The sequence below is a fragment of the Propithecus coquereli genome, unplaced genomic scaffold (assembly GCF_000956105.1).
Source record: "Propithecus coquereli isolate 6110/MARCELLA unplaced genomic scaffold, Pcoq_1.0 Scaffold111, whole genome shotgun sequence".
Lineage (NCBI taxonomy): Eukaryota > Metazoa > Chordata > Mammalia > Primates > Indriidae > Propithecus > Propithecus coquereli.
This window is the reverse complement of record NW_012135081.1, coordinates 4,314,585-4,334,980: the sequence shown is the minus strand read 5'-3', so window position 1 is coordinate 4,334,980 and position 20,396 is coordinate 4,314,585. Positions and strand designations below refer to the sequence as shown.

The window sequence follows — 20,396 nt, the reverse complement described above, 5'->3', positions numbered from 1 at the left end:
ATAATTGTGGGTATGTAAGAAAGAGAGCCTTCTTCCTCCCATTGTGATTTCCCTTTGGTGAAAATGTTAAAACAAAGGCCAGCAAATTGGGAAGGAAGCAGGAAATTCTAGTTAGTGGCTGTCAATTGAGTATTTAAGAGCAGTGAAAATACTTCTGTTAGATTTTAATGTTTTTTTTTCCCCCAAGTTTTTTTTTTTTCTTTTAGAAAGTCGTGATTTTTCATCTCTATTTCCTAATAAGAATGCCATTAAATAAAATTTGGAAGCTATATATTGTGATGTGATTGTGCAAAGCCAAGTTAAATTTTGAATTTTGTGGTTTGAGGGAAACCATTCCAGAATTTATTTAATCGTTTCCTATGTCAGTGCTGCCCTACTTCTCAGCTAGCACCCTTTCCCTCCTCTAAATAGGTAGAAAAATGTGAAAATTTAGCCCTAAATAACAGAACCAAGATCAAAGTAAGGAATCCTGCCTGGTCTTTGTGTTATGTTTACTCTAGCCCTTGTAGTTTACTTCCTGGTTAAAAATATGTTAGGGGACCTTGTCGAAATAAAATTCTCATTTTGTGATTATATTAGGAGAGCAGATTCTGGGACTAGGAAGCGAAATTACCTCTAGCACAGCAGTTAGGAATTTTTCCAAAGATGAATTGCTTTCCAGACTTGCTCTGAGTTTTCAGCCATAATGGCCTTGGTCTTTGCATTTATTTACTTTTGTTTACTTGTATATATTTTTGCACTATGTTGTAGTTTCAGAAAGTGCTAAAAAATCATTATGCATTTAAAACAAACAAACCAGAAAACCCCCTCATCCTGAGGCTGTGTGAAGAAGAATGAAGCTCTCATTTCCCAGTACCCAATCATCAGCTTGAGCTGCCCTCTCCTAGGAACAGAATTTATTGAAGCAATTTATCCTGGCTAAATGTGATATAAATCTGTGTACATGTATGTACATACAGGCTCTCTTCCATTACAGCAGTGCTGCAGCATCAGTTTCCTTCATAGTTAGACTGTGTTCCTATCACACTGAAAGATGACCAAGAAGCCCCTTCTATTTTATAGGGCACCCCACAATTTTAAACACCGATTGGTTGTGGAATTATTGATTAGACAACCAGAAACACTGGTTTCTAACCCCAGAGTGAGTCCTAAGAGAATAGGAAAGGTGTTACCTAGCTACCATCTGAGTTTTAAGCACGGTTTTCCGATTACCAGATTCAGTCTAGCATGTTAACATTTTATTTTAATGCAGGCCTGACTGAGATTGTCCTGACATTTTGGTTTATCTCCAAGATAAAAATTTGAAATTTGGTTACAGTTCTGGAGTCATTTCCAGGCATATTCAAATCATAGTTCCTTTGTCATCTTTCTGTGTTTATATTCTTTTGTATACCTTTTAGAAGGATGTTTGAAATGTCCTTTAAGTGTTTATTCTATAAGACTGTTTTTACTCCTCCCCGTTTCTTTATTCTGCCCTTCCAAAATATTGTTTATCTTTTAGGAATATTTTTACTGTGATTTGCATTTCTAATCCTTATCCATCTCTATCTCTATTTTAATTCCTAGTTGGAATATGAGAAATTTCCCCCACACTTGCAGATTGGAATTACTGTTCTTTGACAAAGAATTTCAATCATCATTTTGAGAATTTAGCTTCAATAATTTAAAAAAAACAATATAAACCCTGTCAAAGTGTTCAGAGAAATAGAAGGGATGGACGGTGATGCCTTTTAGTGCCACTTCTTTTATCCCCTGCAGCAGCACACATCTGTTGGCTACAACAGAGCAGCCCAAGAACTCTGGCCGAGAGCAGCACAAACAGCCGGAACATATTCACCCAGTAAACCCCCAAAGAGTCGACATTTGTTTTATTGCTGCTTTTAAAAACCTAGCCATAAATAGAATCGGGGGGGAAGGGCGCCGATATTTCTCCATTTGCCACAGACGATTGGTGGGGGGAGATGGAGGCTCCCAGTGGGGAGAGAAGGTTTTTATTTTTATTTTTTTATTAATGAAAATCATTTCCCGTGTAGCCCAATAGGATGGGTGCTTTGTTTTCTTTGGCAATAATCTGGGATAAACGGCCCTTGCCAACAGTCTCGTAGTTTATACACCAGGGAGCCAGATTATGGCCCTGTAAAATGGAGCACCCCTCCTATAATCCCTTAATTAATTAAATGACAAATTTTGGTCTTCTCTAGTTCAGAAATATGGCTTCCGCATCGAGCGTTCAGTGAATTTATTGATATAGGGAACTGCACTGGTTGTAATTCAGCAGATTGGAGTAGTGTATTATATACTGTAGCAGAAAGAAAGAAAATTTAGAAAAGGTTTGAAATTCTTTGACGATTTAAGTCTAAATTTTTCTAATTGAAAGTTTCAGTTAAGGGCTCAGTAGATGATATGCCACCTGTCTAACTGGTCTCCCCAAAGTAGCCTGTGTTTACAGCTTTGATAGATGGCATTCTTGGAACACCTGTTTCTAGGCTTGGTATTTTTGAAGCACTTTTTTTTTGTTCCAGCGTATTTAACATAACTTTTTCCCCCTACATCCCCCTCCTCAGCTCTGCTCTGCTATATGAAATATGGGAGACGACAGACCGTTTGTGTGCAATGCCCCGGGCTGTGGACAGGTACGTTTACAATATACTTTATTGTGAATGTCTTGTTGTGAATCAAAGTGGCTGTTTTATCACTAAGGCAAAGAGTTTAAAGCTGGTATTTTACGTGATCACTGGAGGTAATCAGATCAGAGGATTTGCAGTGTGTAAATCCAAGTTATGAGGAAGTGTAGGCACTCTACCGTAATGAAATCTGCCTTGCTCTCTTCCATATTGTTATTCTACTGGTGTTTGTTTCCCAACACACAGTGTTGAAGAATACGTGTTGCTCTCTCCTTTCTGAAGCTATCCATCTAAATACAAAGCAAGTTTAGATGTGTCTTCTCTTCAACCGCGTGGATATAAAAATCTGTTTAACATATTTGGAGAGGCAGCTGAGAATGTACCCATTCATTGTGAACCCCAATTTGCCAGAATCTATTTGGATTTTTTAAATAGAAAAAAAAAAAAACAGTCTTTTGACTTTTGATCCAGAAGATCACTGTTAGCAGCTAAGGCAGCTATCTATGTTAAGAAAGACAAACCCAATATACAACCCAAGATCTCACAGCATTATATAAACATTTTCCCAGTCTGATGCCATGAAATGAATTGTTCTGTGCGCCAACTGCTACGTAATTGTATTTATATGTGTATGCTATGTATCATATATTTTTCATCATATGCTTTTTTAATAAAGTAATTTTGTTGAAATTGCCTTATGTTTTTCATTTTTCACCTTCTTAACTCTTCTTCCTAGACCCTTCCCTATTGCCATGTTTCAAAAAGGGTGAAAGGAATACAAAGGTGGTTTTATCTGCCTTAATTAATTCATTTTATATTTTATTTTTTTAATTTTATTTTTGTGAAGACGGCCTCTTACTATTTGCCTAGGCTGGTTTTGAACTCCTGGCCTTAAGTAGTCCTCTTGCCTTAGCCTCCCAAACTGCGTGGATTACAGGCATGGGTCGCCTCACCTGGCCCAGTAATTCATTTTATGGAACCTGAAGGGTTGAGTTTCTCTTCAATTAGGAATATGTCATGTGATTGTCCAGTGACACTTACTGGTGATATGTGAGATTGCAGACTAGTTCTATTAAACATTGTAAATACTTAGACAAAAAGAGCTAAATTTCAGAGATTCCTAAGAATTTGAGAGGTAGATTAGATGGAGGTGGTGACAAAGAATGGGTAGAAGGAAGATTCTAAATTCCAGTAAATGCTGAAGATTTCAGAAAATACCAACAAAGCAATTGTATTCTGCAATATTTAGCATCCTGGGGTATATTTCCTTTCTTGTCAAAGTTTCCAACTTTATTATTGACTTCATATTTCCCCATGTGGTTTATATTTTATTTCTTTTACAGTAGAAGCAAGTTGGGAAAATAGGGTAAATTTGTTTTGCTTTTCAGACAGCTTTATTAAAGTCCATATCTAAAAATGATCCCTCTAGATTTTGTGTGTGAATTTGATTATACTGTATACTATGACTCCCACAGCTGATACCTGATACCCTTTTTACTTCTCTCCTTTATTTGAAAAATATGCATTTTGGGAGAAAAGGTTTATTTTTCTCATACTTACCATTATTTTTCTTCACTTATTGTTTAAGCTGCTTAACTCCTGTACCCTCTTACATGTTGTATGCTTAAAACCACCCAGACAAGGACTTCTCAAAGAAATAAAAATGGATGATAGAAATAAGAAACACACAAGAAAAGAATCTCTTAAGCTCTCTAAGGAAGAAAAATATAAGTAGCGTCTCATTAAGCTGTCTCATCAGAAAAGAGTAATATTCACTAAAATTGTGAGATTTCACAGATTTGTGAAATTTATGTTTGTTTCTTTTTGTTTTGCTTTTTTTGGGGGGTGGGGATGGGGACTGGAGGTAGGAAGCAGCAGTGACTTTTTACTTTGGTTCCTTCCTCTATGGTTTGGTTCTGTTTACCATAAGCCATTTTCTTCCCTACTTCTTCCTCCCATTTTTGAATTGTTTGTTGTTATTTTGGCTATTGGGGTTCATTATAACCTCTGGCTTAGGTTCTAAAAAATTTTTCCCTCAGTGGGAAGTTGCATGTGGAACATTGCTACCTTCTTCTTTTGGATTCAAGTTACTTGTTTCATAGAAAAAGGATAGAAAGCTACAACTTAAGACTTTGAAAGTAGCATGGTTCATTCCTTTACCTCCTTTGCATGTCAAAACTTTATGATCAGGTGAGATTATACTTCTTAAATTATATTTAGTCTCCTTCCAGGTTTCTCCCAATATCTGCTAACAGCTCGAAGGGGATCTCTATAAGATTTACTGTGATTGCTTTATGTTATATGAAATAGTGAAAATCTGGCAGAGAAGATAAATTTGGTAAAGTGAACTACCCTTGGCCTGTCATCTAACTTCCTTATATCCCTTGAGAATGGTTTCATTCTGGAGCCACCTTGAGGCCTTTAAGCTATTAATATTTATAATCCACTTGACATTGGTTCAGATTCTTTATTCCAGAAATGGTAGAATGCTAAAAACACTATGTAAATCCCAAGAGGGGTAATAAGGACATGATAATTTTTGCAAGACACAGTTTAGAACCTACTACCATAGAAGTCTCAAAAAGCAGTAGCTTCTACCAGGTAGAGGAAGAAGGAATGAAAGCAATTATAATTCAGGAGGCTGATTCTTAAAAAGCAAACAAAGAAATAAAAACTATAGAAATCTTGCATTATTTCAATATCTGTTCCCTGCCCAGACTTTACCCTATGCACCCCTAAACTCAGAAATCATTCTATGCCCTAATAGTAAGGGAAGGTGAAAGGAAAATTCACCTAAAATAGACTAGTGGATTACGCTCTCCACCATATAATCAAAACCACCAGGCTTTCAGTGGATACATAAACATGTTTTGGTTGCTAGGTCTTTAATGGCTGTTATTTTTGGATTCTGTTCATGATCCACTTCCCAACAGTTAGTCTGATGTGACACAGCTGAGTTCTAAATATGCTGCATGTACTTTTTTTAAACAACAACAAAAAAGGCTGCTAAAGGTTGTGCTGTCTGCATTCTTATCTGAAAAGACAGGTGATAGGGTTTTTTAGCCCTCTTATTCCCTTATGCCTGTGGAGACTCTTTGTTTCTCTGGAGGTCCTCATCAACCTCATGAAGAGGAACTCAGGGAAAGCAATATTCCTGCTAATACCTCTCTATGGAATGTGGTAGCAGGAGTAGTTAATAGAGTTGCCTCCTGAGAATGGGGTTAGTGTTTTTAAGGCAACAGTGCCCCAGATACCCTATTGGCAGAGAACTGTTGAATTTGAGTTGTATGGGTTTTTGAAATGTTTACAAGATAGCATCTATTTAAAAATATTGTGACTATAAAATGGCTTTGCCTCTGCATTATTGTTAAAATTATAAAAATATAGTTTGGTGTTGAATCTAGGAAGTCTTGTAAGTTTTTAATATTTGGGGGACATTTACTTGAAGGTGGATTATAAAGTTATTCCATTGTATGTGGAAGCAGGAATAAATACTATGTCAATAATCTTGGATTTGAGATGTTGTTTCATGTGGGTGCAGTTAGATAACTTAACTTTTGGATGCTTTTTTCCTGGTTTTTATTACCAGGAGTCAACAAATTTCATATTCTTACACACCTTTTTCTCAGGCACATGACACTGGTTTGCAGTGTAAGTTGTGCAGGTTTAAGTAGTCCTTCTGGTTACCATAATTAAGTCTTTGAGAAGGAGCTGATCATATCAGCTTATTACTTAGAATACCTATTTCCTTAGGAATAGGAACACATTTCCTCTGAGGACATACTACTCATGGACAGTTAGTATCATCCCATTATTAGCCATTGAGAAAGGTGTCTGTCACAACCACTCTGTATCAACTTTGTCCTTTTAAGGAAAAATCCTTTGATTATTTCTCTGTTCAGAGTGACCCTGAGGGACTCTTGCTTGTTTTTTTCCCTGAAGGTATCTAGTATCAGATCTTCTTCTCCCAGAGGACATTTAGGTACAGGTTGAAATTCTCTTCATATCTTTTTTTTTTTTTTTTTTTTACTGGACAGCCTTCTTGCAGAGATAATCTTCATATCTTTTTAACTGAGACATGAAACATATAACTAACTCATAGACCTCCCAGGCCTGCTTTTCCTTTGTAAGGCCAAAAATAGTGATGGAGCCCTAGTTGTGATGGGATTGAGGGCAGCTTCTTGTACCTCCTTATCTTGTCATATAATAGGAATAATGTTTATGGTGCTGTAGTCCTGGCTTCACTTGGCATTTAACCAACCTCCAAAGCTGTTTATTGCTTCGTACCCTCTGCCTCCGTGAACATTATCCCTTAAATCTCTATTGCTCTGTAATATATGAGGCAACAAATAGCTCCTATGATTGGTTAAATGCTGGCCTGCTGCAAAGGTATATGTTTTATTGCCTATATAACACAAATCTATAGGGATTATTCCTGTTATCCCAGCCCTCCCATTAAGCGGGCCATACTGGTACTATGGGACTCTGGATCTTTAATTCTGTCCTTTGGCAAGTTTCCCTATTACCTGGCATGAGCACAAAAGAAAAGCAAGGAAGAATGAGTTGGTGCTGATTACTAATTCTTTATATTAGGGAAGCACCTTGAATTGAATTGGAGAATTGTAAGGGAAGAAATGGCTCTGGTAATTTGTAAATGCTATTTGTGGTGGTATATGCTATGTTTACATGTTTTGACATATGAAGGCAATTTCAGGCAAACAAATAAGCTTTTCTTCCTCACCCCCTGCCAAGAGTTTAAAAAAATTCAAATTTTTATTTAATAATTCATATTTCATTCAATAATTCATCCAGTGCCCATCTGGTAAGAGTGCCTGCATGCTGTTAGGCAGCTGAAAATACACTGCATTATACACAATTAGGCCAAATGCTAACCTTATTTTTTGTAATATGTTGATTTTGCAATAACTTTCAGTCCACCCTGCATATCCTGCAGTTTTATGTAACCCTATGATGGAAGTAGACCACTCTTACGCATCATACGGACAAAATTGAGAAATTTGGACTGGGATTTTTAAAATGTAGAGATATTAAGAGCAGGAATTAAATCCAAGTTTCTTTCTTTCTTTCTTTCTTTTTAGAGACAGGGTCTTGTTCTGTTGCCCAGGCTGGAGTGCAGTGGCATCATCATAGCTCACTGCAACCTCAGACTCCTGGGCTTAAGTGATCCTCCTGCCTCAGCTTCCTAAGTAGCTGGGACTACGGGCATGTGCCACCATGCCTGGCTAATTTTTGTATTTTTTGTAGAGAGGGGGTCTCACTCTTACACAGGCTGGTCTTGAACTCCTGGCCTCAAGTGATCCTCCTGCCTCGGCCTCCCAAAGTGCTAGGATTACACGGGTGAGCCACTGTGCCCAGCCCTAAGTTTCTTAATGTCAGATCTGACAGTCTTGACATTTGCCCTTAGAAACATGTGGTCATTTATTTTAGTTTTTTTGTCTTATATTTATTTTGATGTTACTAAGAGCACAGTAGATTAAAGGCATCTTTGTTCCAGTCTCTGCTGATTGCCCACACCCCAAAAAAAGGCTGTATGAACCTAACTAGAGCTATACCCAGGAAATTAAGATGAAATTTTTTAGTTATTCACTCTTGTTTTCCTTGGATATAACTTAGTATTTGAAATGAGAATCTAGAAACTGTTCTCAGAGCATTCCTGGTAGAAAAAAAATAAAATCTTATATCTTTGTATCTCAGTTCTTCCTAAATTAGGAGAGGGGCTCTTTCCTAGTCCCTTCTTTGACAAATTGCTGAGTTTTTAAAGTATCTTCCAGATCTGAGAGCCTGACTTTCATTTATCCTTCTTTTGCCACCCTTGCAAAACCACATATAGCTAGGTTGTTGATAATAATATTGTCATTATATAGAATTCTTCATTCTTTTATCAAATAGTCTTCCAGCTAATATAGCAGATTAAAAAACAGCCAGTGTGTTCCCTCTCTGGTTAGTGTATTTCTTTAATGCAGATTGACTTGCTCAGCAGTTGCATTCTGTCTGAAACCCTTGTTAGGGCCTCTCTGTATGTGGATTCATAACACATCTGTGTGTACATCTACAGTGCTGTATAAATAATAATAAGTAATCACCAGATGGCCTATAACTGCTCCTCTGGACCCGCTGGGTCTCTTGAAGCTGTTAGTAAAGTCTTCTGGCATTTTGCTGGGGAAAACTTGTCATAGATTTATTTCTAACAAAATTCAAACTCACAACTGGGTGTTTAGAACTAGATATTGCTGTCTGTGTTGTAAATATTTAACAGGCTTTGTACAATGACAAGTAAAAGCGCCATTACTAACCACACACAGTGGCTGTGGAGTTCTTCCCTCCCGGCCATTTAGAGAGGAAAAGAAATGCCGATAAATTGAACATTATGAACAAGGTGCAAGAGATGCTCTCTGGAAGATCTTTCTGAAGGGAAGAAAGAGAATTACAACATTCTGCTCAAAGGATTGTAACTGGGCAAACTTAAGCTTTTTAACCATATGCCAGTGGCTTAAATAAAACACAATGCCCCTTTTAGATTGGACTTTATAATATTTCAAGAAAAGCCCCTTCAGCTGGAGTTTGGTTAGATTGAAGTTTTGTTTTAATAGAGTCTTCATAACCAAATGATAAGCCACTTTGAAAGGATTACAGTTGCCAATGTTAGTAGACATTTGGCTAAATTTCAGGTGTTTGGTTGTCTAAAAATTAAGACATATATATATTGTTTGCCAATATTATTTATAAAGCAAAATGTCTTTATTTTTGTCCTCTTTCCATTAATTTTTATGAAAAAGGTTATGTATTTTGTTTGGGGAAAAATACTGGTTTTCTGCTTATAATTTTCTGTGCTGTTTTGCTATTACTAATGCCTTTGCTTCGGTAACTATTTTAAAGTACTTATTCAGTACAATACATGTTTTTAAAAATCAAAATAGAACTCATTACCTCTAAATTTTAGTGGGTTTTTTTTTCTTTCTTTGTTTATTATAAGATAACCAAAATGTTTTATACAGAAATTGGGTATCTTAACTCTCAAGCTTAGTTTTCCTTTGTCTGTTGAGGGTTGACTCTATTTAACCTCAGAGAGACTGTCCTTTAAATCATAGCACACGGCTGTTATTTTTTGAGTTAGGATGTGTAGAAAGCTTTTCTCTTTCAAAATCTCATACTGAAAAAATGACATTGTGAGAGAGAAATGCTCTTAATAGTTTATAGTAGAAAGATTTGCTTTTTAAATTTTCTCTCACAAAATTTTCATTTTAAGCATAGGATTTTAAGAAGGAAAACATCATGGAGAAAAATGAAACCTTTGAGGTTTATCTCTTTGTAACAATGCCTTTGTGTTTTTACTTTGAAATTTCTTTGTGCAGGGAAATATACTACCTTTGTATTTGTGCTTTGGTAAGAATCTGGACTATTTGCAATTGTCATGTGAAAGTACACAGAGAATGAGAATGAATTTTGTGAAATTAGCTCATTGTCAGTCTGGCACACCATGTGCCCTGTGTGGCTGCTGATTCTGTCGGCAGATTGAAGTGCTGAACCAACTTCTGCTCTAACGACTAAAATTGCCAGCCGTCATTCCAGCTTTTAAATCTTGTTGTTCACATTGATGATGTCAGATTTTGAGCAAACATAGCTCTGTCTTTAGATCCCAGATGGAATTGGCAATTCCCTGGGTTGGAAGGAAAGAGTTCTTCCTTTTTGTCTTTGAAAAACTTGAGTGGCTCAGCAGGGAAAGTCAGCAGAACAAATCTACAGCTTTGCCGCATCCTTTGAATCATTGTAGAAAGCTGTGTGCTCTGTTCGGCATTCAGCAGATTGGCTGTCAAAATTGCAGCTCTGCTTATCAAAGACATGGTCTTTCGAAGAGCTATTTATGTTATTCCGGAGAGAATCATCCTGTGGCAAAAGGAACAATTCCTTTCTCCTCCCAAGGGTCAGATCTTCTTTTGATACTAGGCAATTATCCCTTGATTTTCCTGAAAAATAGCTCAATCTACCATAAAGATTGGCACCAGCATAGGTTGCAGACACAAGCTCTGCAATGGTTACAGTGACAAGCTCTGATTCCTTAGCCACAGGGAGAGGCATCAGGGTGATACTAGTAAGTATGCCAGAGGCTTAATGGTGGTGATTTTTCTGCTGAGAATCCGAGTATCCCTTATAAACGTCTTGGCTTCTGTTCTCCTTCTCCGAGAGAAATAAATTTGTTTTAGTTGTTTGCACACGTCACTAAAAAATGCGCTGTGAGAGTTGTCTTTCTCTCCTTCTTTCACTTCCTCAAGCTTCTTTCCTCGTCTTTAGTTACTATCCCCTCCAGTTTGAGATCAAGCCCTCCAGTCTAATTTTTTACTTTTTGCCTTCCTTTGATATAGCTTATATTGGATCTTATTAGCCCTTATATCTGGTGGAGATTTTTTAACCAGTGTTTCCTTTTTTTTTTTTTAATTAGGGGACTTTATTTTTTAGAGCAGTTATACATTTACAGAAAAATTGAGTGGAAAGTACAGAGCGTTCCCATACACCCCCTCACTGTACCCCACCCACAGTTTCCCTATTATTAACATCTTATATCAGTGTGCTACATTTTTTATAATTGGTGAGCCAATATTAATACGTTATTATTAACTAAAGTCCTAGTTTTCATTAGGGTTCACTTTGTGTACATTCTATGGGCTTTTTTTTTTTTTTGGTTTTTGGTTTTTGAGACTGAGTCTCACTCTATTGCCCCAGGCAGAGTGTAGTGGTGTCATCCTAGCTCACTGCAACCTGAAACTTCTGGGTTCAAGTGATCCTCCTGCCTCAGCCTCCCAAGTAGCTGGGACTGCAGGCACCTGCTACGCCTAGCTAATTTATTCTATTTGTGGTGGAGATGGGGTCCCGCTCTTGCTCAGGCTGGTCTTGAACTCCCGACCTCAAGCAATCCTCCTGCTTCGGGTTCCCAGAGTGCTAGGATTACAGGCGTGAACCACCATGCCCAGCCCATTCTATGGGTTTTGACATGTATAAAGACATGTATCTACCATTACAGTATCATACAGAATAGTTTCACTGCCATAAAAAATGCTTTGTGTTCCACCTTTTCATCCTTCCCTCCTCCCAAACCCCTGATAACCACTGATCTTTTTACTGTTTCTATAGTTTTGTCTTTTCTAGAATGTCATGTAGTTGGAATCATATGGCCCTCTAATTTTGTAAAATTGTGAGCAGATAGCCATGTAATTGGAAATAGTTGGCAAAAAGGGGAGAGAAAATTAGACATGGTAGGCTCCACAGCTTCAAGTTCCCTCTAAAACTCTAAGAATTTATCCAGGGATATTTAGTTGGCCAGCCTTTCTTTGCTGGGAGTATCTCTGGTGTTATAGGAATTGGCTTGCCTAATTTTACTGGTTCTAGGTATTAGGAGCAAAGACAAGATGAACACTGAATGGGTTGTATCTGGGGAATCAAGGTATTAGGGCAAGCAAAACAAGAGGAATTAGAGCATTTGATCCCTTTTCCTTTGATTAGGTTGAGAACAATAAAATCTTCTCTCCTTCCCTTCCATGGGCATCTTTATATATGATTGAAAAAAAAATCAGTGCAATTTAAGGTCAACAGGAAAGATTTCCTGTCTGGAAATAAACTCCTGCACTTCTACATTAAAGATTCATGTAAATTAGTAAGTTCTTAGAAAACTATGGAGAAGTCTGTGGAGGCTATCATTCACACTTTAGTGTGAATTAGTTTAATGACAGCTGTGATTTTGGCTAACGTAAAGGAATGGAAGTTTTTATTTAGGGTTAGGGGATAGTGGATAAGGACTCGTTTAGGTGGAATGGTCCCTAAGCAAAGGAGATACTGCAGTTTATGAGGGTAAACAGATCTACTTCTTAGTTTTGTCTTAGGTTATCTCCACTTCCTTTACTAGAAACTAGTTGAGAAATCTAAAGAAAAAGGGCCCCTGGCTGGGCACAGTGGCTCATGCTTATAATCCTAGCACTCTGGGAGGCTGAGGCAGGAGGATCGCTTGAGTTCAGGAGTTCGAGACCAGTCTGCACAACAGTGAGACCCCATCTCTACTAAAAATAGAAAACATTAGCCAGGCGTGGTGGCATGCACCTATAGTTCCTAGTTACTTGGGAGGTAGAGGCAGGAGGATCCCTTGAGCCCAGGAGTTTGAGGTTGCAGTGAGCTATGGTGACACTACTGCACTCTAGCCCTAGACAGAGCAAGACTCTGTCTCAAAAAAAAAAAAAACCAGTAAACACTACAGCCAACTTAATTCTCTTTGGAAAGAAAGAACCATTTCCTCCTTTTTCTACTTTGGAAAATTTAGATCAATAAAATATGGAGGAAGGAGAAATACTGATTTCCTTGGTTCTAGAACTAATGCTTCCTATCTACTTAGAATTCTAGCTCCTTAGAATTGAGTAGGATCTCTTTTCATGCAGATATTTTCTCTTTATCCTCTAGGTTTGACTACATATGAGAATCTTCCAGTCTTGACCTCAGTGCTAATTTCCTTACTTGTCAAACTGAACTGACTCTGTGGTAAAGTGAACATTAGCCTTGGGAAGGTTCTTAGTGTGATGTTCAGGATTAATATCAATTAGTGCATACTAATAGGTCATATATGCATATGTAATTTAGAGGAAATACTGTGTTTATATAATATACAGGAAAATGATCTTTCCATCCAGAGAGCATATGGGGAGAATGGGAGAGAACAAAATACGATGAAAATTGTTTAATTTTATTGATACAACAGCAGCATCAGCAACAATAACCATAGCTCACTGAGTTCTTATGTATACTATGCAAAAGTGCTTTACAGGTATTATTTTATTTAATCCTGGCAACCCTCTGAGGGAGAATTTAGTATTATTCCCATTTTACAGATGACAAAACTAAGGCTCAGAGAGGTTAAGTAACTTGAACAAGGTTACACAGTATTTTGTGATGGAACTACAACACAAACCCAGAAAGACTACAGACCAGCACTACCAGGCTAAATTGCTTCTTTATTATTCTCCATACACATGACAACATGTACATCTAGCATGGAAAGAAATGAATAATTAGTGTTTTTTTTTTTTTTTTTTTTTTTGGTAAATGGTCCAGATGCAATCAGTCAGGTGAGTCCTTTGTATAGTTTGTTACTGATCTAGGCATCTGGCTGCTGTACCAGAGAGAGCTGAATCTCCAGCTGAGCTCTGCCTGTGCAAAAAAAAGATACGAATTCTTAACTAAAATGAAGAGACCTCTCTGCAACTGCCTCAGTCTTAAACTACAATGTTTTTAATCTGCTTGGGAATGCTGCTGAAAAGTGGCTAACACTCTCTGAGGTAAACCACATTTTTTTTTTTTTTTTTTTTTTGAGACAGAGTCTCACTGTGTTGCCCGGACTAGAGTGCCGTGGCGTCATCCTAGCTCACAGCAACCTCAAACTCCTGGGCTCAAGCAATCCTTCTGCCTCAGCCTCCCGAGTAGCTGGGACTACAGGCATGTGCCACCATGCCTGGCTAATTTTTTCTATGTATTTTTAGTTGTCCGATTCATTTCTTTGTATTTTTAGTAGAGATGGGGTCTCGCTCTTGCTCAGGCTGGTTTCGAACTCCTGAGCTCAAACAATCCGCCCGCCTCGGCCTCCCAGAGAGCTAGGATTACAGGCGTGAGGCACCGCGCCCGGCCTGTAAACCACATTTTGCAGCAAGAACATGATTTTAAGAGAGGAAAGAAAACTACTTCTTCTTCTTCTTTTTTTTTTTTTTAGAGACAAGGTCTCACTATGTTGCTCAGGCTGGTCTCAAACTCTTGGGCTCCAGTGATCCTCCTGCCTCAGCCTCCCAAGTAGCTGACTGGGATTACAGGCACAAGCCACTACACCTGGATAGGAAACTAATTTTTGACAAACCAGAAATGTAGATAGAACTAGAAAACTGGGACCTAAAAATCACGGCTTCAGCATCCTCTGCTGATAGGATCAAAGAAGCATTGTAGTGTCATCTTTGTGAATTCTAGGCTGGATTACTTCCTGATTCATATTTCCTTCTTTCTCATCTTAGTTTTATGCCAGTAAGCTCCTAAATGAAAAAGATGGTGTCTGGGTATCTTGCTTTGTACAGTGCTGTGCAGTAGTGGGGCTTTTGTTCTAGTGGCTGCTGTGATGATTAGTAAGAGGAAATATGACTAAGGTGGAATTAAGGTATGATTATAAGTGTATTAACATTATAATGAAATCTGACCAGTAATTGCTAACTTGTTTATTCTCTGACACTTTTGGCATATGACTGACTGCATGGAGGATCTTACTTGTTGAATAATAAAATTCTTCTTCACTCAGGTGTCACATACCCTCCTTCTTTGACTTCATAGCACCTCTCTATATCTGCTTTTTCCTTTATAAATTGTGTACAAAATGCAATGGACATTTCATTTATCCTTTATTATTAGAAGTGAAAATATATGGCTAAGGAGATACATGGAAATATTTATGTGAAGTAGTTTAAGCGACAAAAATATGTAGAAGTATACATAAAGGATCAAAAGACATCAAAGTCTAATAGTTGATATTTATAGTAAAGGGATTGTTGGTATGTTGTGTCTGAATGTCTTTATCTTTTATTGGAAAGTTGTTTAAAATATACATTTTCCTTCTTGATCCTGATAATGATTCATTGTATGAATGTGGACTATGTGAAATCACTGCGCATCCAACTACAGGACATATCTGACTGGAGTTTTGTCTTTTCAACCTCTGACCATGAAGTCAAGTTCTTGGCTTCAGAACTGAGAATGCCTCATTGGGCAAGGTTGCAACCTACCAAAATGGTCATTCTCAGTGTCCAAAGATCTCATTTGTTTATTTTGCTGGGTGCCTTTGATAGACCAGTTAGTTTGTAAGCGAGCACTTGTCTGTGTGTGTGTGTGTGATGTCAGCAGTTCCCATAAAACTGAATGCAAAGAAGAGGTAATTTGGGGCAGCAACCTGCAGAACCGAACTACAAGCCTGGCTCCTGAGAGGTTACCAGACAGACAATGACAGTTTAATGGGATGGATGAAGACTGCATTTTAGTGCTAAGCCTCAATTATCAATATCTCCTTTTTGTGTCTCTGTTCTCAAGCTCATTGACAAGAAAAAAAAATCTTTCATTGGCGTAGTTATTTGAATCAAGTGAAAAGAGGTGTTGAGATAGTTTTAAAGATCTCAGTTGTAGTATATACATGGAGTTAGCTATATAATACCAGAGTGGGCAAATAGTGTTATAGACATCTGTCACTTCAGTAAGCATCATTTTTCTACACAGTGGCAATCTGTGCACATTAATTTTTTTACTGTATTACGTTCATAACTTCAGACATTTGCTATTTTACTTCAGTTTCAGATATTTCTTAGGACTAAGAGAGACTATAGTCTCCTTCGGCTGTATACATTGGGAGTGGACAATAAAAGTGATTACTCTAAAAATTTCAGGGGTCTAGGTATCTATATATGTTTTATAAAATACCGTATTAGATTCAACACTTTAGCTATTCCCTCTTCAGTCTTTTCTTCCCTTCCAGGTTTTACCTATATCATTGCAGTAGTGGAAAAGGAAGACTTTATTTCATCAGTTTTTCACTATATGCATTTGAAACTATAGCTAGACTGGACCTTACGGAGGTTTGTATTTTCTTCTCTGCCCAGAAGAGAGAAAGGTGTATGTACATACTTATCAGCTCTTGGCAGAGCAGTGGTTAAAGGTTTGAACATACTGTACCTTTTTGGCTATTCCCTTAATCCTAAGGGAAGCATTTTGCTTCTCCATAGATGGTAATCAGCTTGTCAGAGTGGAAAGGCTTTTTGTTTTTCCTTTATCTAGTAAAATGCAGGGGGCTAAGTCTTTCTGGGAAGCAATTTCTTCCTCCACCACATGAACAGAAGGTCGTAGATGCTGTCTGAAACAAAGGGGAAGTGGTGATAGAAAAATCAGTGGCTGAAGCATAATTGGATTGGAGCTCTGTCAAGGAGACAACAATTCTTGCTTGGAAGCTGGACTTTCTGCTATGCTATGCTTTTCTGTCTTAACATTAGAATAATAAGCAGTAGGTACTATACTTCAAGCTTAAATTTTCAGGCTCTTTTCTGAGCACTCTATAAGAATAAATATGTAGTAACCTACTTACTTTTTCTTACTGATTTTCTTTTCTTTTCTTTTTTAGAGATGTGGTCTCTCTCTGTCTCCCAGGCTGGAGTGCAGTGGTATGATCACAGCTAACTGCAGCCTTGAACTGCTGGGCTCAAGCAATCCTCCTGCCTCAACCTCCTGAGTATCTAGGACTATAGGCATGCACCACCAAGCCAGGCTGATTTTTAAAATTTTCTGTAGCGACAGGGTCTCACTTTGTTGCCCAGGCTGGTCTTGAACCCCTGGGCTCAAGCATTCCTCCTGTCTCAGCCTCCCAAAATGCTGGGATTACTGCATTTGACCTCTTCGTGGTTTTCAGTTTTTTCTTTTTTCATTTCTGCTCTTTGCTTTTTTTTTTTTTTTTTTTTTTTTTTTGAGACAGGGTCTTGCTCTATTGCCTGGGCTAGAGTACAGTGGCGTTATCATAGCTCACTACAACCTCAAACTCCTGGGCTCAGGCAGTCCTCCTGCCTCAGCCTCTTGAGTAGCTGGGACTACAGGAACGGGCCACCACGTCTGGCTAATTTTTATGTTTTTTGTATATACAGGGTCTTGCTATGTTGCTCAGACTGGTCCCGAACTCCTGGACTCAAGTGATCCTCCCATTTCAGCCTCCCAAAGTGCTAGGATCACAGGCATGAGCCACGGTGCCCAACCCTGCCTTTGTTTTTAAATTAAATTACTTTACTTTTTAGAGCAGTTTTAAATTCACAGCAAAATTGAATGGAATATACAGAGAGTTCTCATAAACCTCCTGACCCCCCACATGCACAACCTGTCCCACTATCAACATGTTAAACCACAGCGATACATTTGTTATGCTTGATAAACCTGCATCGACACATTATCACTCAAAGTCCATACTTTATGGTTACTCCTAGTGTTGTACATTCTGTAGGTTTTAATAAATATATAATATGTATCCACCATTGTAGTATCATATAGAATGGTTACACTGTCCTGAAAATCCTCTGTGCTCTGCCTGTTAAACCCTCCCCCCTCAGTTGACCCCTCGCAACCACTGATCTTTTTACTGTGCCCATAGTTTTCCTTCTTCCAGAATGTCATAATTGAAATGTGCAACATGTAGCCTTTTCAGATTGGCTTCCTTCCCTTAGTAATACCAATGTAAGTTTCCTCTGTGTCTCTTCATGGTTTGGTAACTCTTTGTTTTTAAGTGCTGAATAATGTTCTGTTGTCTAGGTGTACCACAATTTATTTATCCATTCACCTACTGAAAGACATCTTGATTGCATCCAAGTTTTGACAATTACGAGTAAAGCTGCTATATAAACATCTGTGTGCAGGCTTTTGCGTGGACATAGGTTTTCAGTTCATTTGGGTAAATATCAAGGACCATGATCACTGAATTGTTTAGTAAGAATATATTTAGTTTTGTAAGAAACTGTCAAACTGTCTTCCAAAGTGACTGTACCATTTTGCATTCCCACCATCAGTGAACGAGAATTTCTGTTGTTCCATATCCTTGCCAGCATTTGGTGTTAGTAGTGTTTTGGATTTTGGCCACTCTAATAAGTGTATAGTTTTAATTTGCATTTTAATTTGCATTTCCCTAATAACATATGATGTTGAGTACCTTTTCACATGCTTTTTTGCCATCTGTATATTTTCTTTGGTGACGTGTCTAATCAGGTCTTTTGCCCATTTTTAGTCAGGTTGTTTGTTTTCGTATTGTTCAATCTTAAGAGTTCTTTGTACATTTTGCATAACAGTCCTCTATAAGATGTGTCTTTTGCAAATATTTTCTCCTAGTCTGTGGCTTGTCTTTATGTTCTCTTGACATTGTCTTTTGCAGAGCAGAAGTTTTTAATTTTCATGAAGTCCACTTACCAGTTATTCCGTTCGTCTAAAAACTCATCATCGTACCCAGGGTCATCTAGGTTTTCTCCTGTGTTATCTTCTAGAAGTTTCATAGTTTTGCATTTGACATTTAAGTCTGTGATCCATTCTGAGTGAAATTTTGTGAAGGGTATAAGGTCTGTCTCTAGATTAATTTTTTTGCATGTAGACATCTAGTGCCAGCACTATTTGTTGAAAAGACTGTCTTTGCTCCATTGTATTGCTTTTGCTCCTTTGTCAAAGATCAGTTGACTATATTTATGTGAGTATTTCTCGGCTTTCTATTCTCTTCCATCAATCTAGTTGTCTATTTTTTCACCAGTACCACACTGTCTTCATTACTGTAGCTTTATAGTAGGTCTTAAAGTCAGATAGTGTCAGTCCTCCAACTTTGTTCTTCTCCTTTAATATTGAGTTGGTTATTCTTTAGAATCAGTTTGTTAATATCCACAGACAATTTTCTGGGGTTTTTATTGGGATTACATCAACTGTGTAGATCAAGTTGGGAAGAACTGAGTCTTCCTATTCATAAACATAGAATATCTCTCTATTTAGTTCTTCTTTGATATATTTTATCAGAGTTTTGCAGCTTTCCTCATTTATATCTTGTACATATTTTATTAGATTTATACCTAAGTATGTCATTTTTGGGAGTGCTAATAAATGGTAATGTGTTTTTAATTTCAAATTCCGCTTGTTCATTGCTGATATATAGGAAAGCGATTGACTTTTATGAGCCCAGCACGCTCCTGCTGCGTGACTCTGTTACCTGCAATTGACTTTTATACATTAACCTTGTGCCCAACAAGCTTGCTATATTGCGTATTTGTTCCAGGAGTTTTTTGTTGTTGATTTTTTTGGATTTTGTTCATAGACAATCATATCATCTGTGAACAAAGACATTTTTATTTCTTCATTCCCAATATGTATACCTTTTATTTCAATATGATGTTGAAAAGCATTGGTGATAGGGAACATCTTGCCTTGTTCCTGATCTTAGCAGGAAAGCTTCAAGTCTCTCAGCATTAAGCATGGGGTTAGTTGTAGGTTTTTTGTAGATGTTCTTTATCAAGTTGAGGAAGTTCCCTTCCATTGCTAGTTTATTAAGAGGTTTTATCATGAATGGGTATTGGATTTTTGTCAAATGATTTTTCTGCATCCATTGATGTGATCATGTGTATTTTCTTCTTTAGCCTGTTGATGTGATGGATTACATTAATTGATTTTTCAAATGTTGAATCAGCCTTGCATACCTGGGATAAATCCCACTTGTTCATGGTTGTAACTCTTTTTATACATTGTTGGATTCGACTTGATAATATTTAGTTAATGAGAGAATTTTTCATCTATATTCATGAGAGATATTGGTCTATAGTTTTCTAATAATATACTTGTCTGGTTTTGATATTCGGGTAATTCTGGCCTCATGGAATGAGTTAGGAAGTATTCCCTCAGCTTCTTCAGGAACAGATTGTAAAGAATTAGTATGATTACTTCCTTAAATATTTGGTAGAATTCACCAGTGAACCCTTGGGGCCTGGTGCTTTCTATTTTTGGAAGGTTATCAATTATTTATCCAATTTCAGATTATCTATTTCTTCTTGTGTGAGTTTTGGTAGATGTATCTTTCAAGGAATTGGTCCATTTCATGTAGGTTATCAAATTTGTGAGCATAAAGTTGTTTTTCTTTAGCCTAGGTAGAGGCTTATTGATTTTATTAATCTGTTCAAAGAACCACCTTTTGGTTTTGTTGGT

At 37.5% G+C, this 20,396-nt stretch overlaps 1 protein-coding gene across 1 annotated transcript in view; it reads left to right on the top strand.

Annotated features, from left to right (window-relative positions):
* The window catches only part of ATF7 (activating transcription factor 7), an 86,731-nt gene that overhangs the window by 15,862 nt on the left and 50,473 nt on the right, over positions 1 to 20,396 (top strand). Inside the window, exon 2 of the mRNA XM_012654531.1 lies at positions 2,565 to 2,633. Coding sequence (XP_012509985.1) covers positions 2,586 to 2,633 — 48 coding nt within the window. The 5' untranslated portion in view covers positions 2,565 to 2,585. The remainder of the gene's footprint in view (positions 1 to 2,564; positions 2,634 to 20,396) is intronic.